General features: G+C 44.1%; 1 protein-coding gene across 1 annotated transcript in view; it reads right to left on the bottom strand.

Moving 5' to 3' along the window:
* The window catches only part of LOC142389000 (alpha-2-macroglobulin-like), a 70,628-nt gene that overhangs the window by 26,075 nt on the left and 19,683 nt on the right, over nucleotides 1-24,870 (bottom strand). The window contains exons 6-18 of the mRNA XM_075474550.1: nucleotides 21,310-21,475; nucleotides 21,128-21,212; nucleotides 20,892-21,018; nucleotides 12,216-12,333; nucleotides 12,024-12,133; nucleotides 7,678-7,845; nucleotides 7,318-7,545; nucleotides 5,006-5,069; nucleotides 4,735-4,880; nucleotides 3,246-3,395; nucleotides 1,653-1,796; nucleotides 812-912; nucleotides 577-705 (exon numbers count right to left, since the gene is read on the bottom strand). Coding sequence (XP_075330665.1) covers nucleotides 577-705; nucleotides 812-912; nucleotides 1,653-1,796; nucleotides 3,246-3,395; nucleotides 4,735-4,880; nucleotides 5,006-5,069; nucleotides 7,318-7,545; nucleotides 7,678-7,845; nucleotides 12,024-12,133; nucleotides 12,216-12,333; nucleotides 20,892-21,018; nucleotides 21,128-21,212; nucleotides 21,310-21,475 — 1,736 coding nt within the window. The remainder of the gene's footprint in view (nucleotides 1-576; nucleotides 706-811; nucleotides 913-1,652; nucleotides 1,797-3,245; nucleotides 3,396-4,734; nucleotides 4,881-5,005; nucleotides 5,070-7,317; nucleotides 7,546-7,677; nucleotides 7,846-12,023; nucleotides 12,134-12,215; nucleotides 12,334-20,891; nucleotides 21,019-21,127; nucleotides 21,213-21,309; nucleotides 21,476-24,870) is intronic.

Here is a 24,870-nt window from a genome sequence, read left to right as displayed (position 1 = left end):
TACCGTCACTGTTCACGTCAGCTTTGTCATGGTTACCGTCACTGTTCACGTTGGTTTGGCATGGTTACCGTCAGCTTTGTCATGGTTACCGTCAGCTTTGTCATGGTTACGTCACTGTTCGCATCAGGTTTGGCATGGTTACCGTCAGCTTTGTCATGGTTACCGTCACTGTTCACGTCAGCTTTGTCATGGTTACCGTCAGCTTTGTCATGGTTACCGTCTCTGTTCACATCAGATTTGTCATGGTTACCGTCACTGTTCACGTCAGCTTTGTCATGGTTACCGTCAGCTTTGTCATGGTTACCGTCAGCCTTGTCATGGTTACCGCAGGTTTTTGTCAGTTTAGGGTTGTCAGCTAACTGCATGTTTAGTTCAACAGTATTCAGGTTCAGAGCATCATTTTGAGCCAGGTGCATTTTTGTTCTTAAACAACAATTTGTAGAATCCTGAAAACATTCATCTTAATCATCACAAACATTTTGAAATATCTGGACAACCAGGTGAACCTTTCTCATTTGTAGGGATGCAACAGAAGCAACAACATGGCCGTCAAACGCTTTTGTTCTAGAGTCTCACCCAACTTCCACAAGGTCCCAGATCCATGTCTCAGGGAAGAAAGTGCGGACCGTTTTTAATGGAGGGGGGGGACCAGGAGCTGAGGCCCCTCCTATCATAGCTACGCTGTACATTGGGGTATCATACATTCTATTAGAGGCTGAAAAGAATCAGAGGATATTTAAATGAATAAACGGGAAGCACATACGTGACATACATGACAAATATCTGGCATATTACAAAAAAAAGCTGTAACGGTGGCATACCGATAATACCTCGATAGTAGTCTATTCCTTTCAATCTGATACAGTCAGGCTGTCGTATGATCAGGTTTGTTGCCATCTTCAGTCCCACGTTCTACACAATCCAACAGGAAAGAATGTTATTTCAGAGGTTCTTACATCTTAACATCTTTACCCTGTGGCTGTGTTCGAAACCGCATACTTCTCCTACTCCTCCTACTACTCCTACTCACTTTTTGAGTTAGTATGCGAGTTTGAGTAAGCGAGAAGTTCCCGGATGCATACTAGATTCTCCTAAATGTTGGGTGTGCATCATGAGGTTACTACTCGTACTCAAACTACCCAAGATGCAACGTAACGTGACGTCGCCGATCGTCATTTCCTGTCAAAACGGCAGTTTCAAGCTAGCTACAACGAGGGTAGGTTCACTTCCTGTTTTCAAAACAAAAGCACCAATTGTATGGTAATGGCTTTCCCTATGATAAAAGGCAACGGGTATTTTATTTTGTGAAAATAACAGGAAGTGCGTTAGCTCACTGCGGCTAGCTTTAGTAGCGCTGAATTCGTGGGAACTAAATTGCAAACAGCCGGTATTTTGTCAGGTTTTCAACACGTTGGGGATCTAAACGACTACTTTCTCACCTGAAAATGTTTCAAATGTTGCTAAAGTTTACAGAGTTTAGAGCTTAAGGGAAATCAGCTTCAGGCCGGCTGATTTCGGCTCGGGCAGGAGCGAAATGCATTGTGGGTAAACGCTTTGCAAACTGTCTGATCGATGAAGATGCAGTATGGAAGTATGTAGTATGTAGTATGCGGTTTCGAACACAGCATATGTGTTCGCTATGGAAAACGTACTTTGAAAATCGTATGGGCATCTTTTATCTCTTCACGAGAATATGGTATAACGTATCTCTTTGGTCTCACAGGCAAACAATCTGCAGGATCTTCAACCTGGTACGGGGTGTATGACACGGCCCTGACAGGCAGCAGGCTAAATATCTGCAAAGGCAAGGCAGGTTTATCTGTACGGCATAATTCAACAACAAGGTGAAATAAAACAGTAGAAATAAAAAACACGATTTAAATTTCAAACAAAAAAAGAAAGAAAGAAGAACAATAGATAAAATCAGAAGTTAAAATGTGATTAAGTTTTCAGCTTTATTCAAATGCAGCTGAAAATAGGTGTGACTTCAGCCTGGACTTAAACACACTGAGTGTTTCAGCTGATCTGAGGCTTTCTGGGAGTTTGTTCCAGACATGTGGAGCATAGAAGCTGAATGCAGCTCCTCCATGTCTGGTTCTGACTCTGGGAACTGATAGAAGACCGGATCCAGATGACCTGAGGGGTCTGGAAGGTTCATACTGGGTCAGGAGGTCCCTGATGCATTCTGGTCCTGGACCATTCAGAGCTTTATGGACCAGCATCAGAACTTTAAAGTCTATCCTCTGATGGACAGGCAGCCGGTGTAAAGACCTCAGAGCTGGACTGATGGAGTCCACTTCTTTGGTCTCAGTGAGGACTCGAGCAGCAGAGTTCTGAATGAGCTGCAGTTTTTAGGTAGACCTGTAAAGATGCTGTTACAGTAATCAAGCCGACTGAAGATGAATGCAGGGACTAGTTCTATCCATGGATGTACCTGAACTCATTCTCTCTCATATATCATCTCCATACAGTTCCAGCCCAGGTTACTTCTTCTCAGCGCCCTCCCAGCCTCATTCATAAACTTGTGTTGCCCTGGTGAAATCTGCTTTTGAGTCTTTTCCTTATTTTGGCTTTGGCCCCATGACAAAAAGATATTTTATTTATTCGGTCATCTGTGCAATAGTTCACGTCACTACTGTGCAATATCTTATCTATTTATGGTCAGACTATGTGCATACAATGTGTAATTAACACAAGTGTAGTGCAATATGGGCAATAACGCAACCACAGTGCTATAACTTATTTTATTCAACTCTCTTTACTTTGTATATCTTGCATATCCTATATTCTTTTTTACACTTTGTTTTAGATTATTCTATATTAATTATATTTTAATGATATATTATATGAATTATTCTATATTATACTGTATTTTAGATTTATAGAGATCCTATGTGTGTGTTTGGAGCTACTGGGGACTTGAATTTCCCTGAGGGAGTCATCCCAAGGGATAAATAAAGTTGAGTCATGGGGCAAATAAACATGAAATATTTACGTTTTTATTCAAAAAAATAAATATGGACTTCGTCTGTAGTGTGATAATTAGCTTACTACTTTGATGTTTATAATAACCTAAACGTTTGAGAATTAAGCAAGTTATGTCTTGAATGTTTCACCATCAACACAATGTGGTCGGCGAGAGAGCTTTCTGTGGTAAGATGGCGGCCATCTGCGGACGTTCCACTCCGTTACCCAGCAACGCGGACGAGACATCTAGCCATTCTATACGTATCTATCGCAGTTACCTGCTCTTCATTCAGAGTCTTTCCCGGCTCCTTGATGAGGACGCTCTGATCGATGGCGCTCACACCACAAAGAGAATCCGGCAGGGCAGAAAGCTGCAATCTGGCTTCCTCTCCCGGGACAGCCGAGGGCGGCGAAAACTCCAGCGACACCTGCCATGCACACAGGCATTCATCACATTTACACTCATAATGGAACGGGTACAGGAAGAGAACTTACATCTCACATAAAGTATTAAAATTAGGGCTGGGTGAGTTAACTCGTTAATTATTTAACGTCGATAAATATTTTATTGTGCATTAACGCAAGTTTAAAAAAAAAAAATTCTATTATTTTTTTGGGGGGCTTTTGTGCCTTTAATGGAAAGTTCAGAGAGACAGGAAGCAGGGGGCAGAGAGAGGGGGAACAACATGCAGCACAGGGCCGTCCGATGTGGGACTCGAACCGGGGCCAGCTGCAGCGAGGAGTGTAGCCTCTGTACATGGGGCGCCTGCTCAACCCACTACGCCACAAACCACCCCTGTTTTATCATTTATTTTTTTATTGTAAAAGTCTGTTGCTCACAGGCTTTTATTTTGTAAAAGTCTTTCGCTCACAGGTTTTTATTTTGTAAAAGTCTGTTTCTCACAGGCTTTTATTTTGTAAAAGTCTGTTTCTCACAGGTTTTTATTTTGTAAAAGTCTGTTTCTCACAGGCTTTTATTTTGTAAAAGTCTGTTTCTCACAGGCTTTTATTTTGTAAAAGTCTTTCGCTCACAGGCTTTTATTTTGTAAAAGTCTGTTGCTCACAGGCTTTTATTTTGTAAAAGTCTGCTGCTCACAGGCTTTTATTTTGTAAAAGTCTGCTGCTGTCTGCTGTGGAACAGGAAAAGAAAGTAATCGGCGGATCCACCAAACATGGAGAAGGGTACGGAACTTTTACTCGGCCATTTTCATTTTAAAGTTCTTCCAGACGGCGGAGTCGACAGAACCAAAGTCATCTGTAAACTCTGCCAAGTTGAATTGTCTTCTCAGCGTAGTAGTTCCAGTCTAAAATATCACTTAAAGGCAAAACACACAACTGATAGCAGCAAGTCATTCAAGGAAACAGACAGTGGAGCGAGGCTTCTACAGAAAAACTACAGAAAGATGCTGATGTTAAAAGTGTGTTTGCACAACAAATGTTATGGCACTTTCATTCATATGGCAGCACATTTAAAATAAAGCTAAATGCTAAAAGTTATACGCTACTTTTGGATTCATTTTGGGATTCTGTGTACAAATGCGATTAATCGTGATTAATCAGGGAAATCATGTGATTAATTAGATTAAACATGTTAATCGTTGCCCAGCCCTAATTAAAATGTGTAACAGTGTTCCCGTTAAAACTATGAATTTGAGCCCTTGTGTCCACGTCAGCATGGAAACTATGACCAGCTATGGTCCTCAGATTTGATTTTGCACTTACTTAGAGATCCATGTATGAGTATCAGCTTCTTCTTCTTCCACTGACCTTATTCTGGAAGCATTTCTCTGTGGATAAGTCGGCACTGTGAGCGATCACATTCTTGCTGGGAAGGACGGCGTAAGCCACAACCTGGACAACTGGCGCCATGTCAGGAGACACTTTCAGCTTGAAGGACACCTCGCCCTCGTCCACTGAAGGAGCAAACCAAGTATTAGAGATCTTTTTCCATCAGCCGTCCCCTCTAAAGGCTTCCAGACAACGACTGGAACCGCTCAAACAGAGAAATGTTGCAGCATTAAACCCACAACTGACGCACCTGAATTATCTTGAGCTTGGATCTTTTTTCGGCCTTGCATGACGATGGCTCCTCTGGCTAAGACCTGGGGAGGAAAAGACCCAAAGATCGTCCGTTTTATCTACTCTGTAAGGCAAGGCCTGCAGGGAAATTCTGTCTCAGATATTCCACACATATTGTCAATGTCCACATTCTGGACAGAGAAGACGAATGATGTGAGACAGTTCTGTCTCTCCTCACCAGGCAGTTTCAGAACCATCCGCACCTTGGATCTGGAGACCAAAACTCGCCCTTTCAAACAGTTAAATAACTTAAAAGTAAGGAGGCCTGAACGGCCACACGTTGGTTATACGACTAATGACCTGTGTGTGAACAGCCTCCTTAACACTCATACCTGATTTAAAAATCAGGTTCGAGTTTTTCATTACATTTTTTTTTTAAAGCAAACTTAATTGAAAAGTCAGACGTTACAAATTAGTGAAAACACAGAACATTAAGGTAATACAATACAATGCCAGGGGGTCACATTATACAAAACAGTGATAAATTAGTTGATAAAAATGTTGTATATAGTGCACGGCTCTCACATTTGTGACATGTTCGTTTGTTTCTGTTTGTCTGGCGGTGTTTTCCTTCTGGTTCAAAGGTCGGACCACCAGTCCAATCAGCGACGATTCATCTCAAAGCACATTGTCCCTTTTTTCCCCAGAAAATAAGTGTATCGAATCGTATCGAATCTAATCATATCGTATCGAATCGAATCAAATCGTATCAAATCGTATCAAATCGTATCGTATCGAATCGTATCGTAACGAATAGAATCGTATCGAATTGAATCGTATCATATCGACTCGAATCAAATCGTATCAAATCGTATCAAATCGTATCGTAACGAATAGAATCGTATCGAATCGAATCGTATCAAATCGCATCGCATCGAATTGAATCGTATCGTATCGTATCGTATCGACTCGTATCAAATCAAATCATATCAAATCGTATTGTATCAAATCGAATAGAATCGTATCGCATCGAATCAAATCGAATCCTATCGTATCGAATCGAATCATATCGTATTGCATTGCATCGTATCGTATAGAATCGTATCGAATCGTATAGAATCGTATCGTATCGTATCGCATCGTATCAAATCGTTATCGTATCAATGTTAGAGAAAATCGAACGCATAATCCGTCTTTTTTCCCAGCGATTCTGACATTTCACTTTACTTTGCCTGTCATTTACTCGCTCACAGACCAACATAGTGGAGATCAAGCAGCGCATACCCCAGTTCTGCAACATTGTTGCCAGTGCCACATGGCAAATATCAACACTGTTGCAGACCTGCGCACGTTTCGTTTAGTAATGACGGAGAAAAACGAAGCAGATCAGTGCAGCAGTTGAGCTCACGTGTCCGGGATACAGTTTTTTTTAAACAGACTGCCGCCGACCAACCAACCCAAGCTGAACTTTAACTGTTTTCGCAAAGTTGTTAGAGCTTATTTCTGGCATGGCACATTTTTAAATTTTTTTTTTATTTTTTTTTTTTTAAATAGTTTTACCTACACAGTTTTGTTGAAAAGATCAGGTATTTCCCAACAGCAAGTGTGCACACCAAGCTGTGGTTCTGTGGAAGCTAGTTTATTGTTGATGTTAGACGGTCACATTTACAACGTTAAACATGGATAATAAAGGAAGATTCAAAGCCATAAAGTGTCCGGACTAGGCAGAGGAGTAAAGCCGAGATGAAGGTAGGCCACTGCATTTTATTTTAACTTCTATTGCTACGACACTGAGTAGGCATATTCTTGTAATATCAGCTGCTGAGGGCGAATGAGACCACAACGAGTAGCATGCAGACGTGTGTGCGTGTGCGGTGCCTATATGCAAAGATGACGACAGAAACGCGGCACCTAGCTGTGTTAATGTGTTTGTCCTGCCTTGTGGGGAATATACAATGTATAATTATTACTGTGCTGGCTTAAAAAAAGTATCAGTTCTGTCAGTCGCTTTGTATCTACTGTGCTTTTAGTTTCTCGAGTTGTTCTGCGCGTGCAAGGGGGCGTGCAAGGGGGCGTGCAAGGGGGCGTGCGGTGGGCGGTGGTGGCCTGGACACGCACCGCGGTGATTGCATTTTGCGGTTATCGCGACAGCCCTAATTATGACGTCATTCTCCCTCTGTTGTGAGCCTCATGGTGTTCAGCATGATGTCTGGTGTGTTTAATCCTTGACTATATAACTATAGTTATACTTTTTGACTGAAAACATAAACACTATTTCAGGCTAATTTAAAAACATCTTCCCAGGTACTGGGGTCACAAACTTTTACGTACCAGATACATCACGTCCACAGTGCCCTTGGCTTCTTTCACGATGGAGTAACTGATGGAGACGTCCTCCTCCTTGTCGCAGGGAAGCGGTTCTTTCTTGCTCTCCACTTCCAGAGAGCTGACGGTTTTAGTGTCCAGGGAAGGAGGCTGGGACACGGACACTGTGTGAGCACCTCCCTCATAGAAAGCAGTCCTGGGTTCCGTGTACCTCGTATCCGGTGTGCTGCTTACCTATTTTAACAGAAAAGATGACCAATCGATGTAAACAGAAGCTTTGGGATGAGCTCAGCTTTCATTTGGCTGGTAAATCAGATGTTAGCACAGCTGGTCAGAGGTGTAGTTCTGGAGCTGCTTTTGACTTACAAGAAGCCGGATGTCTCCGTTAAACGCATCCGTGCTGAGTGAGAAGGAGGCAACACCGCTGCTGTCGGCCGTGAGGTTCTGTAACAAGCGTGCCGTCCACCTTTCACCCTCGAACAGGTACAGTGGCATGCCAGGGATGGGCGTGTCATCGTAGTAAACGGCTTTAACCTGTTGAAAAAACAAGTTTATGTCAACTGGTAGATCAATGCTTTTTATTGTGTTTTTATATAGGATGTATTTTAGTGTGTTTTAATGCATGCATCATCTGTGACCTGAAGGTTGTTGTTTTTGTGTGGAGCTTGTTTTGCATGATGTGTGGTGGACATTTTGCAAGCCATTGATATTTTAATGTTGGACTTTTATTAACTGATTCGAAAAGCGTTTGATCTGACCACACCCTAACCTCGTCTCACTGGCTTGGGGAGATGAGCGCCGGTAATGAGTAATGGGCACCAGGTGCGCTCACTGATGGACGGATGGATGTAAGGTGGTAGGTTGGACACAGAAGAAGGAGAGGAAAAAGAAAGGAACGACATGCAGGAAGGACAGTAGGACCGGTAAAGGGGGAACCGGGGAACCGGAAAGAAAGAAAGAAAGGAAGTACAGCAGCAACGGCAACGGGGAGCCGATAAGAGGAAGGACAGCAGAAGGACCATGGGAACGGCAATGGGAACGGGAGTGGAAGGACCATAGGGACGGCAAGGGGAACGGGAGTGGAAGGACCATGGGAACGGCAAGGGGAACGGGAGTGGAAGGACCATAGGAACGGCAAGGGGAACGGGAGCGGAAGGACCATAGGAACGGCAAGGGGAACGGGAGTGGAAGGACCATGGGAACGGCAATGGGAACGGGAGCGGAAGGACCATAGGGACGGCAAGGGGAATGGGAGCGGAGGGAGCGGAGGGACCATAGGGACGGCAAGGGGAACGGGAGCGGAAGGACTATAGGAACGGCAAGGGGAACGGGAGCGGAAGGACCATAGGGACGGCAAGGGGAACGGGAGCGGAAGGACCATAGGAACGGCAAGGGGAACGGGAGTGGAAGGACCATGGGAACGGCAAGGGGAATGGGAGTGGAAGGACCATAGGAACGGCAATGGGAACGGGAGCGGAAGGACCATAGGGACGGCAAGGGGAACGGGAGCGGAGGGAGCGGAGGGACCATAGGGACGGCAAGGGGAACGGGAGCGGAAGGACTATAGGAACGGCAAGGGGAACGGGAGCGGAAGGACCATAGGGACGGCAAGGGGAACGGGAGCGGAAGGACCATAGGAACGGCAAGGGGAACGGGAGTGGAAGGACCATAGGAACGGCAAGGGGAACGGGAGTGGAAGGACCATAGGGACGGCAAGGGGAACGGGAGTGGGGGACCATAGGAACGGCAAGGGGAACGGGAGTGGGGGACCATAGAGACGGCAAGGGGAATGGGAGTGGGACGGCAAGGGGAACGGGAGTGGAAGGACCATAGGAACAGCAAGGGGAACGGGAGTGGAAGGACCATAGGGACGGCAAGGGGAACGGGAGCGGAAGGACCATAGGGACGCCAAGGGGAACGGGAGTGGAAGGACCATAGGGACGCCAAGGGGAATGGGAGTGGAAGGACCATAGGGACGGCAAGGGGAACGGGAGTGGAAGGACCATAGGGACGGCAAGGGGAACGGGAGCGGAGGGAGCGGAGGGACCATAGGGACGGCAAGGGGAACGGGAGCGGAAGGACTATAGGAACGGCAAGGGGAACGGGAGCGGAAGGACCATAGGGACGGCAAGGGGAACGGGAGCGGAAGGACCATAGGAATGGCAAGGGGAACGGGAGTGGAAGGACCATAGGAACGGCAAGGGGAACGGGAGTGGAAGGACCATAGGGACGGCAAGGGGAACGGGAGTGGGGGACCATAGGAACGGCAAGGGGAACGGGAGTGGGGGACCATAGGAACGGCAAGGGGAACGGGAGTGGGGGACCATAGAGACGGCAAGGGGAACGGGAGTGGGACGGCAAGGGGAACGGGAGTGGAAGGACCATTGAAACAGCAAGGGGAACGGGAGTGGAAGGACCATAGGGACGGCAAGGGGAACGGGAGCGGAAGGACCATAGGGACGCCAAGGGGAACGGGAGCGGAAGGACCATAGGGACGCCAAGGGGAACGGGAGTGGAAGGACCATAGGAACGCCAAGGGGAACGGGAGTGGAAGAACCATAGGGACGGCAAGGGGAACGGGAGTGGAAGGACCATAGGGACGGCAAGGGGAACGGGAGTGGAAGGACCATAGGGACGGCAAGGGGAACGGGAGTGGAAGGACCATAGGGACGGCAAGGGGAACGGGAGTGGAAGGACCATAGGGACGGCAAGGGGAACGGGAGTGGAAGGACCATAGGGACGGCAAGGGGAACGGGAGTGGGGGACCATAGAGACGGCAAGGGGAACGGGAGTGGGACGGCAAGGGGAACGGGAGTGGAAGGACCATAGGAACAGCAAGGGGAACGGGAGTGGAAGAACCATAGGGACGGCAAGGGGAACGGGAGTGGAAGGACCATAGGGACGGCAAGGGGAACGGGAGTGGAAGGACCATAGGGACGGCAAGGGGAACGGGAGTGGAAGGACCATAGGAACGCCAAGGGGAACGGGAGTGGAAGGACCATAGGGACGGCAAGGGGAACGGGAGTGGGGGACCATAGGGACGGCAAGGGGAACGGGAGTGGAAGGACCATAGGGACGGCAAGGGGAACGGGAGCGGAAGGACCATAGGAACGCCAAGGGGAACGGGAGTGGAAGGACCATAGGGACGGCAAGGGGAACGGGAGTGGGGGACCATAGAGACGGCAAGGGGAACGGGAGTGGGGGACCATAGGAACGGCAAGGGGAACGGGAGTGGGGGACCATAGGAACGGCAAGGGGAACGGGAGTGGGGGACCATAGAGACGGCAAGGGGAACGGGAGTGGGACGGCAAGGGGAACGGGAGTGGAAGGACCATAGGAACAGCAAGGGGAACGGGAGTGGAAGAACCATAGGGACGGCAAGGGGAACGGGAGTGGAAGGACCATAGGGACGGCAAGGGGAACGGGAGTGGAAGGACCATAGGGACGGCAAAGGGAACGGGAGTGGAAGGACCATAGGAACGCCAAGGGGAACGGGAGTGGAAGGACCATAGGGACGGCAAGGGGAACGGGAGTGGGGGACCATAGGGACGGCAAGGGGAACGGGAGTGGAAGGACCATAGGGACGGCAAGGGGAACGGGAGCGGAAGGACCATAGGAACGCCAAGGGGAACGGGAGTGGAAGGACCATAGGGACGGCAAGGGGAACGGGAGCGGAAGGACCATAGGAACAGCAAGGGGAACGGGAGTGGAAGGACCATAGGGACGGCAAGGGGAACGGGAGCGGAAGGACCATAGGAACGCCAAGGGGAACGGGAGTGGAAGGACCATAGGGACGGCAAGGGGAACGGGAGTGGGGGACCATAGGGACGGCAAGGGGAACGGGAGTGGAAGGACCATAGGGACGGCAAGGGGAACGGGAGTGGAAGGACCATAGGGACGGCAAGGGGAACGGGAGTGGGGGACCATAGGGACGGCAAGGGGAACGGGAGTGGAAGGACCATAGGAACAGCAAGGGGAACGGGAGTGGAAGGACCATAGGGACGGCAAGGGGAACGGGAGTGGAAGGACCATAGGGACGGCAAGGGGAACGGGAGTGGAAGGACCATAGGAAAGCACCTGTTATGGTGTTTGCTGCACGGTCTGCACAGCAGGCAGTGATACGAAGGGAGAGAAAATAGGGCCAAGCGATTGTAAGGTCTGACTTTTTCCTGGAGAACGATTTTGTGATGCAAATGTATTACTCTGTTGAACGCATATTGTTTTGGGACGCAAAATGCTTTATTTTTTTAAACCCCAGCCAACTAGCCGGACTACCTTCATCAACACCAAAACGAGGCTGGAACTCTGCTCACAGGACGCAGCAGGGGGTAAGAAGATGTTCAGAAATGATGTTGCTGATATGGGATGTCATACAGCTTCATGTCAAAAGAGGCGAACTATCCCTTTAATTCTCTTGGAGGCTGCTATGATTGTCACTGAGTTGCCTTTTAATTTATACTTATATGTAGCCACTTCCTAACTGTGTGTTTTTGTTGTAACTGTAAAGCGCTTTGTGACCCTGTGACTTATTGTCCAAAGTAACGCTTGTATGTAGACAAATGAGGAGATCCTGCATGTAATTAGTTCCTCTACGACCAGGCGGAGTGACCACCAGCAGTTTCAGGTGTTACACAGTCAGTACATGGATTAATAAATAAAAAAACAGGTGAAACATGTAGAACTGTCAGTTTAGTATACAAAGGTTCCCTTACTTTTCCTTGAACAGTTGATCCTTTCTCGTAAAGCTTGTCGGTGTCAACAAAAGACAGTTTTCCCTGAATGTATGAGATGTCAATTCTCTTCGCTTGTGAGTGTGAAACACCTGAAAAAGAAAAATGTTTCAGCCATCTGCAGCCTGAGTGTATTTCTTCTTTACAGATTGAGTGTGAGATGAAGAAGCTCGCCTGTGCCGTCCTCTTCCACGGAGGCGCTGACGTCCAGAGAGTCGCTCAGAATCTTGTTGTAAGTTTTGTTGAAAGCCGACATTTTGAAGGCAAAAGTGGCGCAGCCGCTCTTATCTGCCTGGAGAGGATGAAGCAAAGGTGGCATGAAACAGTCGGTGTGTTCACTCTGCTGTCGAGGCTTTGACAAACTGGAGATAATTTAATTCTCCAGACTAAGATGAGTCCAAACCTACAGAAAACTGAAGCATCTTAATTACCAGAACGATGATCATTTGCTCAGTCTCAGAGTTCTTAGAGTCTCAGAGTTCTCAGAGTTCTTAGTCTCAGAGTTAATAGAGTTCTTAGAGTTCTCAGAGTTCTTAGAGTTCTTAGAGTCTCAGAGTTCTTAGAGTTCTTAGAGTCTCAGAGTTCTTAGAGTTCTTAGAGTCTCAGAGTTCTTAGTCTCAGAGTTCTTAGAGTTCTTAGAGTCTCAGAGTTCTTAGAGTTCTTAGAGTCTCAGTCTCAGAGTTCTTAGAGTTCTTAGTCTCAGAGTTCTTAGAGTTCTTAGAGTCTCAGAGTTCTCAGAGTTCTCAGAGTTCTTAGAGTCTCAGAGTTCTCAGAGTTCTTAGTCTCAGAGTTCTTAGAGTTCTTAGAGTCTCAGAGTTCTTAGAGTTCTTAGAGTCTCAGAGTTCTTAGTCTCAGAGTTCTTAGAGTTCTCAGAGTTCTTAGTCTCAAAGTTCTTAGAGTTCTTAGTCTCAGAGTTCTTAGAGTTCTTAGAGTCTCAGAGTTCTCAGAGTTCTCAGAGTTCTTAGTCTCAAAGTTCTTAGAGTTCTTAGTCTCAGAGTTCTTAGAGTTCTTAGAGTCTCAGAGTTCTCAGAGTTCTTAGAGTTCTTAGTCTCAGAGTTCTCAGAGTTCTCAGAGTTCTTAGAGTCTCAGAGTTCTCAGAGTTCTTAGTCTCAGAGTTCTTAGATTTCTTAGAGTCTCAGAGTTCTCAGAGTTCTCAGAGTTCTTAGAGTTCTTAGAGTCTCAGAGTTGTCAGAGTTCTTAGAGTCTCAGAGTTCTCAGAGTTCTTAGAGTTCTTAGAGTCTCAGAGTTCTCAGAGTTCTTAGTCTCAGAGTTCTTAGAGTTCTTAGAGTCTCAGAGTTCTCAGAGTTCTTAGAGTCTCAGAGTTCTCAGAGTTCTTAGAGTCCTCAGAGTTCTTAGAGTCTCAGAGTTCTCAGAGTTCTCAGAGTTCTTAGAGTTCTCAGAGTTCTTAGAGTTCTCAGAGTTCTTAGAGTTCTCAGAGTTCTTAGAGTTCTCAGTCTCAGTCTGAGAGTTCTTAGAGTTCTTAGAGTCTCAGAGTTCTTAGAGTTCTCAGAGTTATCAGAGTTCTCAGAGTTCTTCGAGTTCTCAGAGTTCTTAGAGTTCTTCGAGTTCTCAGAGTTCTTAGAGTTCTTAGAGTTCTCAGAGTTCTTAGAGTTCTTCGAGTTCTCAGAGTTCTTAGAGTTCTCAGAGTTCTTAGAGTTCTTAGAGTTCTCAGAGTTCTTAGAGTTCTCAGAGTTCTCAGAGTTCTCAGAGTTCTTAGAGTTCTTAGAGTTCTTCGAGTTCTCAGAGTTCTTAGAGTTTCAGAGTTCTTAGAGTCTCAGAGTTCCCAGAGTTCTTAGAGTCTCAAAGTTCTTAGAGTTCTTAGTCTCAGAGTTCTCAGGGTTCTTAGAGTTCTTAGAGTCTCAGAGTTCTCAGACTTCTCAGAATTCTCAGAGTTCTTAGTCTCAGAGTTCTTAGAGTTCTTAGAGTCTCAGAGTTCTCAGAGTTCTTCGAGTTCTCAGAGTTCTTAGAGTTTCAGAGTTCTTAGAGTTCTTAGAGTCTCAGAGTTCCCAGAGTTCTTAGAGTCTCAAAGTTCTTAGAGTTCTTAGAGTCTCAGAGTTCTTAGAGTTCTTAGAGTCTAAGAGTTGTCAGAGTTCTTAGAATCTCAGAGTTCTCAGAGTTCTTAGAGTTCTTAGAGTTCTCAGAGTCTCAGTCTCAGAGTTCTTAGAGTCCTCAGAGTTCTTAGAGTCTCAGAGTTCTCAGAGTTCTTAGAGTTCTTAGAGTTCTTAGAGTTCTCAGAGTTCTTAGAGTCTCAGAGTTCTTAAAATTCTCAGAGTCTCAGAGTTCTTAAAATTCTTAGAGTCTCAGAGTTCTTAGAGTTCTTAGAGTCTCAGAGTTCTTAGAGTTCTTAGTCTCAGAGTTCTCAGAGTACTTAGAGTCTCAGAGTTCTCAGAGTTCTTAGAGTCTCAGAGTTCTCAGAGTTCTCAGAGTTCTTAGAGTCTCAGAGTTCTTAGAGTTCTTAGAGTCTCAGAGTTCTCAGAGTTCCCAGAGTTCTTAGAGTTCTTAGAGTCTCAAAGTTCTTAGAGTTCTTAGAGTCTCAGAGTTCTTAGTCTCAGAGTTCTTAGAGTTCTTAGTCTCAGAGTTCTTAGAGTCACAGAGTTCTCAGAGTTCTCAGAGTTCTTAGAGTCTCAGAGTTCTTAGAGTTCTTAGAGTCTAAGAGTTCTCAGAGTTCTTAGAGTCTCAGAGTTCTCAGAGTTCTCAGAGTTCTTAGAGTTCTCAGAGTTCTTAGAGTTCTCAGAGTTCTTAGAGTTCTCAGAGTTCTTAGAGTTCTCAGTCTCAGTCTGAGAGTTCTTAGAGTTCTTAGAGTCTCAGAGTTCTTAGAGTTCTCAGAGTTATCAGAGTTCTCAGAGTTCTTCGAGTTCTCAGAGTTCTTAGAGTTCTTCGAGTTCTCAGAGTTCTTAGAGTTCTTAGAGTTCTCAGAGTTCTTAGAGTTCTTCGAGTTCTCAGAGTTCTTAGAGTTCTCAGAGTTCTTAGAGTTCTTCGAGTTCTCAGAGTTCTTAGAGTTCTCAGAGTTCTCAGAGTTCTCAGAGTTCTTAGAGTTCTTAGAGTTCTTCGAGTTCTCAGAGTTCTTAGAGTTTCAGAGTTCTTAGAGTCTCAGAGTTCCCAGAGTTCTTCGAGTCTCAAAGTTCTTAGAGTTCTTAGTCTCAGAGTTCTCAGGGTTCTTAGAGTTCTTAGAGTCTCAGAGTTCTCAGACTTCTCAGAATTCTCAGAGTTCTTAGTCTCAGAGTTCTTAGAGTTCTTAGAGTCTCAGAGTTCTCAGAGTTCTTCGAGTTCTCAGAGTTCTTAGAGTTTCAGAGTTCTTAGAGTTCTTAGAGTCTCAGAGTTCCCAGAGTTCTTAGAGTCTCAAAGTTCTTAGAGTTCTTAGAGTCTCAGAGTTCTTAGAGTTCTTAGAGTCTAAGAGTTGTCAGAGTTCTTAGAATCTCAGAGTTCTCAGAGTTCTTAGAGTTCTTAGAGTTCTCAGAGTCTCAGTCTCAGAGTTCTTAGAGTCCTCAGAGTTCTTAGAGTCTCAGAGTTCTCAGAGTTCTTAGAGTTCTTAGAGTTCTTAGAGTTCTCAGAGTTCTTAGAGTCTCAGAGTTCTTAAAATTCTCAGAGTCTCAGAGTTCTTAAAATTCTTAGAGTCTCAGAGTTCTTAGAGTTCTTAGAGTCTCAGAGTTCTTAGAGTTCTTAGTCTCAGAGTTCTCAGAGTACTTAGAGTCTCAGAGTTCTCAGAGTTCTTAGAGTCTCAGAGTTCTCAGAGTTCTCAGAGTTCTTAGAGTCTCAGAGTTCTTAGAGTTCTTAGAGTCTCAGAGTTCTCAGAGTTCCCAGAGTTCTTAGAGTTCTTAGAGTCTCAAAGTTCTTAGAGTTCTTAGAGTCTCAGAGTTCTTAGTCTCAGAGTTCTTAGAGTTCTTAGTCTCAGAGTTCTTAGAGTCACAGAGTTCTCAGAGTTCTCAGAGTTCTTAGAGTCTCAGAGTTCTTAGAGTTCTTAGAGTCTAAGAGTTCTCAGAGTTCTTAGAGTTCTTAGTCTCAGAGTTCTTAGAGTCACAGAGTTCTCAGAGTTCTCAGAGTTCTCAGAGTTCTTAGAGTCTCAGAGTTCTTAGAGTTCTTAGAGTCTCAGAGTTCCCAGAGTTCTTAGAGTTCTTAGAGTCTCAAAGTTCTTAGAGTTCTTAGAGTCTCAGAGTTCTTAGTCTCAGAGTTCTTAGAGTTCTTAGTCTCAGAGTTCTTAGAGTCACAGAGTTCTCAGAGTTCTCAGAGTTCTTAGAGTCTCAGAGTTCTCAGAGTTCTTAGAGTCTCAGAGTTCTTAGAGTTCTTAGAGTCTCAGAGTTCTCAGAGTTCTCAGAGTTCTCAGAGTTCTTAGAGTCTCAGAGTTCTTAGTCTCAGAGTTCTTAGAGTCTCAGAGTACTTAGAGTCTCAGAGTTCTTAGAGTTCTTAGAGTCTCAGAGTTCTTAGAGTTCTTAGAGTCTCAGAGTTCTCAGAATTCTTAGAGTTCTTAGAGTCTCAGAGTTCTTAGAGTTCTTAGAGTCTCAAAGTTCTTAGAGTTCTTAGAGTTCTTAGAGTTCTTAGAGTTCTTAGAGTCTCAGAGTTCTTAGAGTTCTTAGAGTCTCAAAGTTCTTAGAGTTCTTAGAGTTCTCAGAGTTCTTAGAGTCTCAGAGTTCTTAGAGGTCTTAGAGTTCTCAGAGTTCTCAGAGTTCTCAGAGTTCTCAGAGTTCTCAGAGTTCTTAGAGTCTCAGAGTTCTTAGAGTTCTTAGAGTCTCAGAGTTCTTAGAGTTCTTAGAGTCTCAGAGTTCTCAGAGTTCTTAGAGTCTCAAAGTTCTTAGAGTTCTTAGAGTCTCAGAGTTCTCAGAGTTCTCAGAGTTCTCAGAGTTCTCAGAGTTCTTAGAGTCTCAGAGTTCTTAGAGGTCTTAGAGTTCTCAGAGTTCTCAGAGTTCTCAGAGTTCTTAGTCTCAGAGTTCTCGGAGTTCTTAGAGTCTCAGAGTTCTCAGAGTTCTCAGAGTTCTTAAAGTCTCAGAGTTCTCAGAGTTCTTAGTCTCAGAGTTCTCAGAGTTCTCAGAGTTCTCAGAGTTCTTAAAGTCTCAGAGTTCTTAGAGTTCTTAGAGTTCTCAGAGTTCTTAGAGTTCTTAGAGTTCTCAGAGTTCTTAGAGTCTCAGAGTTCTCAGAGTTCTCAGAGTTCTCAGAGTTCTCAGAGTTCTTGGAGTTCTTAGAGTCCTCAGAGTTCTTAGAGTCTCAGAGTTCTTAGATTCCTCAGAGTTCTTAGAGTCTCAGAGTTCTCAGAGTCCTCAGAGTTCTTAGAGTCTCAGAGTTCTTAGAGTCCTCAGAGTTCTTATAGTTCTTAGAGTCTCAGAGTTCTCAGAGTTCTTAGAGTCTCAGAGTTCTCGGAGTTCTTAGAGTCTCAGAGTTCTCAGAGTTCTCAGAGTTCTTAAAGTCTCAGAGTTCTCAGAGTTCTTAGAGTCTCAGAGTTCTCAGAGTTCTCAGAGTTCTCAGAGTTCTTAAAGTCTCAGAGTTCTTAGAGTTCTTAGAGTTCTTAGAGTTCTTAGAGTTCTCAGAGTTCTTAGAGTTCTCAGAGTCTCAGTCTCAGAGATCTTAGAGTTCTTAGAGTCTCAGAGTTCTCAGAGTTCTTAGAGTTCTTAGGGTCTCAGAGTTCTTAGAGTTCTCAGAGTTCTTAGAGTTCTTAGAGTTCTCAGAGTCTCAGTCTCAGAGTTCTCAGAGTTCTTAGAGTCTCAGAGTTCTCAGAGTTCTCAGAGTTCTTAGAGTCCTCAGAGTTCTTAGAGTCTCAGAGTTCTTAGAGTTCTCAGAGTTCTTAGAGTCTCAGAGTTCTCAGAGTTCTTAGAGTCTCAGAGTTCTTAGAGTTCTTAGAGTCTCAGAGTTCTCAGAGTTCTTAGAGTCTCAGAGTTCTTAGAGTTCTTAGAGTCTCAGAGTTCTCAGAGTTCTTAGAGTTCTCAGAGTCTCAGTCTCAGAGTTCTTAGAGTCCTCAGAGTTCTTAGAGTCTCAGAGTTCTTAGAGTTCTTAGAGTTCTCAGAGTTCTTAGAGTTCTCAGAGTCTCAGTCTCAGATTTCTTAGAGTTCTTAGGGTCTCAGAGTTCTTAGAGTTCTCAGAGTTCTTAGAGTCCTCAGAGTTCTCAGAGTTCTTAGAGTCTCAGAGTTCTTAGAGTTTTCAGAGTTCTTAGAGTCCTCAGAGTTCTTAGAGTCTCAGAGTTCTCAGAGTTCTTAGAGTCTTAGAGTTCTTAGAGTTCTCAGAGTTCTTAGAGTCTCAGAGTTCTCAGAGTTCTTAGAGTCTCAGAGTTCTCAGAGTTCTTAGAGTTCTTAGAGTCCTCAGAGTTCTTAGAGTCTCAGAGTTCTCAGAGTTCTCAGAGTTCTTAGAGTTCTCAGAGTTCTTAGAGTTCTCAGTCTCAGTCTGAGAGTTCTTAGAGTTCTTCGAGTTCTCAGAGTTCTTAGAGTTCTTCGAGTTCTCAGAGTTCTTAGAGTTCTTAGAGTTCTTCGAGTTCTCAGAGTTCTCAGAGTTCTTAGAGTTCTTAGAGTTCTCAGAGTTCTTAGAGTTCTTCGAGTTCTCAGAGTTCTTAGAGTTCTCAGAGTTCTTAGAGTTCTTAGAGTTCTCAGAGTTCTTAGAGTTCTCAGAGTTCTCAGAGTTCTCAGAGTTCTTAGAGTTCTTCGAGTTCTCAGAGTTCTTAGAGTCTCAGAGTTCTTAGAGTCTCAGAGTTCCCAGAGTTCTTAGAGTTCTTAGAGTTCTCAGAGTTCTTAGAGTTCTCAGAGTTCTCAGAGTTCTCAGAGTTCTTAGAGTTCTTCGAGTTCTCAGAGTTCTTAGAGTCTCAGAGTTCTTAGAGTCTCAGAGTTCCCAGAGTTCTTAGAGTCTCAAAGTTCTTAGAGTTCTTAGTCTCAGAGTTCTCAGGGTTCTTAGAGTTCTTAGAGTCTCAGAGTTCTCAGACTTCTCAGAGTTCTCAGAGTTCTCAGAGTTCTTAGAGTCTCAGAGTTCTTAGAGTTCTTAGAGTCTCAGAGTTCTCAGAGTTCTTCGAGTTCTCAGAGTTCTTAGAGTTTCAGAGTTCTTAGAGTTCTTAGAGTTCTTAGAGTCTCAGAGTTCTCAGAGTTCTTAGAGTTCTCAGAGTTCTTAGAGTCCTCAGAGTTCTTAGAGTCTCAGAGTTCTTAGAGTCCTCAGAGTTCTTAGAGTTCTTAGAGTCTCAGAGTTCTCAGAGTTCTTAGAGTCTCAGAGTTCTCAGAGTTCTTAGAGTCTCAGAGTTCTTAGAGTCTCAGAGTTCTTAGAGTTCTTAGAGTTCTCAGAGTTCTTAGAGTCCTCAGAGTTCTTAGAGTTCTCAGAGTTCTCAGAGTTCTTAGAGTCCTCAGAGTTCTTAGAGTCCTCAGAGTTCTTAGAGTCCTCAGAGTTCTTAGAGTCTCAGAGTTCTTCGAGTTCTCAGAGTTCTTAGAGTCTCAGAGTTCTTAGAGTCTCAGAGTTCTTAGAGTCTCAGAGTTCTCAGAGTTCTTAGAGTCTCAGAGTTCTCAGAGTACTCAGAGTTCTTAGAGTTCTTAGAGTCCTCAGAGTTCTTAGAGTCCTCAGAGTTCTTAGAGTCTCAGAGTTCTTAGATTCATCAGAGTTCTTAGAGTCTCAGAGTTCTTAGTCTCAGAGTTCTTAGAGTCCTCAGAGTTCTTAGAGTTCTTACAGTCTCAGAGTTCTTAGAGTCTCAGAGTTCTCAGAGTTCTTAGAGTCTCAGAGTTCTTAGAGTCTCAGAGTTCTTAGAGTCTCAGAGTTCTTAGAGTTCTTAGAGTCTCAGAGTTCTCAGAGTTCTCAGAGTTCTTAGAGTCCTCAGAGTTCTTAGAGTTCTCAGAGTTCTCAGAGTTCTTAGAGTCCTCAGAGTTCTTAGAGTCTCAGAGTTCTTAGATTCTCAGAGTTCTCAGAGTTCTTAGAGTTCTTAGAGTTCTTAGAGTTCTTAGAGTCTCAGAGTTCTTAGAGTCTCAGAGTTCTCAGAGTTCTCAGAGTTCTCAGAGTTCTCAGAGTTCTTAGAGTTCTTAGAGTTCTTAGAGTCTCAGAGTTCTTAGAGTCTCAGAGTTCTTAGTCTCAGAGTTCTTAGAGTCTCAGAGTTCTCAGAGTTCTCAGAGTTCTTAGAGTCTCAGAGTTCTTAGAGTCTCAGAGTTCTCAGAGTTCTCAGAGTTCTTAGAGTCTCAGAGTTCTTAGAGTCTCAGAGTTCTTAGTCTCAGAGTTCTTAGAGTCTCAGAGTTCTCAGAGTTCTCAGAGTTCTTAGTCTCAGAGTTCTTAGAGTCTCAGAGTTCTCAGAGTTCTCAGAGTTCTTAGAGTCCTCAGAGTTCTTAGAGTCTCAGAGTCCTCAGAGTTCTTAGAGTCTCAGAGTTCTCAGAGTTCTCAGAGTTCTTAGAGTTCTTAGAGTTCTTAGAGTCTCAGAGTCTCAGAGTCCTCAGAGTTCTTAGAGTCTCAGAGTTCTTAGAGTCTCAGAGTCCTCAGAGTTCTTAGAGTCTCAGAGTTCTCAGAGTTCTCAGAGTTCTCAGAGTTCTTAGAGTTCTTAGAGTCTCAGAGTCTCAGAGTCACTTTGATCTAAAGTCAATAAAGTCACTTTACTTATCTCTAAGAAGAAGAATCCATAAATACATTAACAATGTAAATTTAAGCTTAACCTTATAGGGAAGAAATTAATTTCTCTTTGATGGTATTTTATCCTATTCGGCTCATTTTTATAAGACTGTCTGTGTTTGTACATTTCTTATTTCAAACATTTCAGGATCAAACTGCTGCATTATTAAAATATCTCTAAAATAGCTACAGATTGATATGTTTAACACACTTTAGAACAGTATAGGAACAGATCGTGGTCTGAAAGGACACATTAGTCATCCTCTGAATGCACATTGTAGAAAGATGATGCTGTAAATATAGAATCTCCACCTGTTTAGTCTTTGTGTCGCAGGCGCTTGGTGCAGCAGTTATTTCTTCGAGTGTGAAATAATGACGCTGTTGTGGTCGGCACACCTTCACTGTGACACTTCCTGACACCGGCTGTCCATATGTGTACCTGATTAAACCAAAGAACAAGGGGGAAATATCTCAGAATCATTCATTTTTCAAAGTAAAACTAGAAAAATAGAAGATTTGAAAGTGCTTTGAATGATTGCATTACTTACTTTCCACATACTTCAGCATCAAATTCCTCCTGTGCAACGCTCACTTCTTCTGCTACTTTTATTTTTACTTCAAATTTAGGCAAAACTGGAGACAAAATAAAAAGAAAACTCAGAAAATATTTCCTTTTAAACTTGGAAACAAATGGGCCGAACCTTCGTGTGAAAATACAGCCTCAACTCACCGTACTTCTCCACTTTAAAATTATGATAGAATTTAACTTCCCCCACAGACACAGCGATTTGGTACGTTCCCTGTCGGGCCTCAGAGTTCAAGGAGTAAGAAAGCTGCAGTATGCTGCTGTGGGAGGTTTGGTTCAGCCACTGTCCGATCCGGTTGTTTTGTGAATCCTGTCCAGTGAGATAAATCAGAAGATGTTTCCTTAAATCAGGGGTGTCAAACATATGGCCCGCGGGCCGGAGAGGGTTTCATCCGGCCCGGACGTAGAGAGAAAAAAATTATGAGTGTCTAGGAAAAAAAATCAAATCTCTTGCCCATTCCTGTGGCGAGCTATGCTTTTTAGAAAAAATAACCGAAATGCTCAATTCCGCCACTGAGGGCAGCAAAGCAAAAGCGAGACCTGGCATGACAAGAGATCAAGAAATAAACAGCATGTTTTTGCGAGCGCTCCCAGCCCTGGCAAAGATGCTGCTTTCCCACGGGCATCGCCGCTGTTAAAGTTGCTTGCTATCGAAATTGTGAGGGGTGACATAGCAAAATGTTGCTATCTAAAAGAAGAAAGGTTGATGTAGAGTGCCGAGCTTTCCAGGAGAAGTGGACAGGGTATTATTTGTTCGCAGAGGTGAATGCAAAGCCAGTGTGCCTGGTATGTAATCAACAGGTTGCAGTGCTCAAAGAATATAACATTCGGCGCCACTATGAGACTCAACACAAGGAAAAGTTTCATCATTTGCAGGGACAATTAACTCTTTCGGTGCCAAAGACGTCTATAGACGTCAATTGCGTTTTTTAACGGAGCGGGCTGGGGGACAATCTAGCGGAGTTCGTCACTAAATCTTAGGCTTGTAAACACTAAACAGAGAATATACTGGCAAAATTACCCGCTAGGTGGCAGCAGTGCCACTATGCACACACAAAAAAAAGAGCTCGTTTTCTCCATTTTTTGGGTCAAACAGCTGATTTTGGTGAAACCAACCTATGTTCTACTGTCTATTACTAAAAGACTGAAAATGGTAGAAACAAACTTTTTTTTCCTTATCAAAGAAGAGAGTCTACTCTTTCTTTTGGTAATTTCGGTGTGTACATAGTCATAAGACACACTTTTCTGTGGGTCTTGGAAAATCAGTCAAAATACTGAAAAACACTTGGCAGTATGGGTGGCTCTGAACTGAAAATGGCTGGCAGCCAATGAGTTAAGAAAAGAGAAGACAAACGAATTATTAGCAGGACTGAAAAAACAGCATCTGCATTTACTCGCAGCCGTGACATCAGTGAAGGAGCAGTGAAAGCTAGCTACCTTATTGCAAACGAGTTGGTGCAAGCATCCAAACCATTTTCGGATGGTGAACTGGTGAAAAACTGCATACTGCATGCTGCAGCTGATATTCAGCTCTGTCGTTGCAGCACTGGATAAAGTCGGGGTGGACCGGTCCCGTGCTGTCAGTCTGGCCACTGATGGCGCCCCTTCAATGGCCGGGAGAAAGGCAGGTGTTGCCACACAATTCAGGGAGAAGGTGCAGGCAGCCAACGGAGGGCGTGACTTTTGGACATTTCATTGTATTTTGCACCAAGAAGCACTGTGTTGTAAAACACTAAAAATGGATCATGTCATTAGTGTGGTTGTCAAAAATGTGAATTTCATCCGAGCGCGAGGTCTAAATCACCGTCAGTTTGACTGTTTTCTCAGTGATAATGATATTACGGCTGGTTTACCATACCACACTGAAGTGCGGTGGTTAAGCCGAGGTGCCGTACTCAAACGTTTCTTTGAATTACGGGGGGACATTGGGCAGTTCATGGAGAAGAAGGGCAGGCCAGTAGGAGAATTGAAATGTCCGGAATGGGTGAGGGATCTGGTGTTAATGGTTGATATTACACAGCACCTGAGTAATCTTAACAAAACGTTGCAGGGTCGCCATAGCGTCGTCACACAGTTTTGCGATAGCATATGCGCCTTCAAGTTGAAGCTGTCACTGTGGGAGACGCAGCTCTCCAAAGGTGACGTCTCTCATTTCCCACTTCTCGCAGCAAAGCCAACCTGATTTGGCTGAATACAAAAATAAAATCACAGAACTGCTGCAGGAGTTCGAGCGCAGATTTCAGGTCTTCGGGGAGCTGGAGAAGGAATTTGCGTTTTTTTCGCTCGCCATTTACAGTCAAGTGCATCTGATATGCCCGCTGACATTCAACTTGAGTTAATTGACTTGCAATGTGATTCCGATTTAAAGCAGAAATTTGCGTCGGTGGGCTTAGGTACGTTTTACCAATATCTCTTGCCAGGGTACCCAAGATGAACAACCTTGGCTGCAAAGGTTTTGTCCATGTTTGGAACTACCTATGTTTGTGAACAAGCGAAAACAAAGTACAGGTCAAGATTATCAAACGCACACTTGAATGACATCGTGAAATGTGTTGCTACACAGGATTTGAAACCTAATATTGATGCTCTGGTGAAGGCCAAAAGTTTTTATCCAGTTTTTTTTAAACGGCTCAATTTATCTCCAAACCCCACCTACTGCCCCGTTTGAATAAGACGACATGTTTGGAGTATTTTCAGATGTTACTACAGTTATTCAGAAGATATTACAAGAATTGTGTTTTGGTACCATAAGTAAACATTTCCATGTTGTTACAAGTTTAAAAAGGAAAAATGGGCCATTAGTGTTCATATGATTCTATTCTCCTCTCTTTTTCATCTGCCTGTTGATGTTTTAGTGGGCGACAAACACATAGTGAGCCAAAGACAGTTCAGAACAATGAAAACTCTTGTTTAAATTAAGTGGTACTGAATACATTGTGTAACAAATCTTTGCAGCATGCATTAAGTTTTTTTTGTGATGATGTTACTAGTGCAGCCCACTTGAGATCACATGGGTTGTATGCGGCCCCTGAACCAAAATGAGTTTGACACCCCTGCCTTAAATCCTTCAACGGCAATAAAACTGGGCAACGAATAAACAGTGTCACATTGATGAAAGATGTGAGATCTGCAGTGCAGGATCAGCCTATGAGACACTCAGTGGGGTCACATGGTACTGAAATGATCGGATTATTGGCTAAATTATAATAAAACTGTTCGAAACCGCATACTACATACTGCATACTGCATACTACATACTCATCGATCAGAGAGTAAATGAATGAGATGAAAGTTTGAACTGCACTGTTGTATTTATAGATTAAGGTTCTTATGTAAATTAATGTCTATTTTAGGTTTCTATTTTAGGTTTATTTTAATGTCTATTTTAATTTTGTGTCAGCATAGAAAAGCCTAACCAGGGACGGGAGTTGCAAATTAGCACTTATTGCTAAACTCTATATGCATCACATCAGCTACAAGCTTGGATTTGTAGCTATGTCCGATTGTATTGTCCCTGTCAAATAAACTAATAAATAAATAAAAATAAACAGACAGTATGCAGAGCGTTTACCCACAATGCATTTCGCTCCTGCCCGAGCCGAAATCAGCCGGCCTGAAGCTAATTTCTCTTAAGCTCTAAACTCTGTAAACTTTAGCAACATTTGAAACATTTTCAGGTGAGAAAGTAGTCGTTTAGATCCCCAA

Source organism: Odontesthes bonariensis, chromosome 9 (assembly GCF_027942865.1).
Source record: "Odontesthes bonariensis isolate fOdoBon6 chromosome 9, fOdoBon6.hap1, whole genome shotgun sequence".
NCBI classification, from domain to species: Eukaryota; Metazoa; Chordata; class Actinopteri; order Atheriniformes; family Atherinopsidae; genus Odontesthes; species Odontesthes bonariensis.
This window is presented reverse-complemented; position numbering and strand designations above follow the sequence as displayed.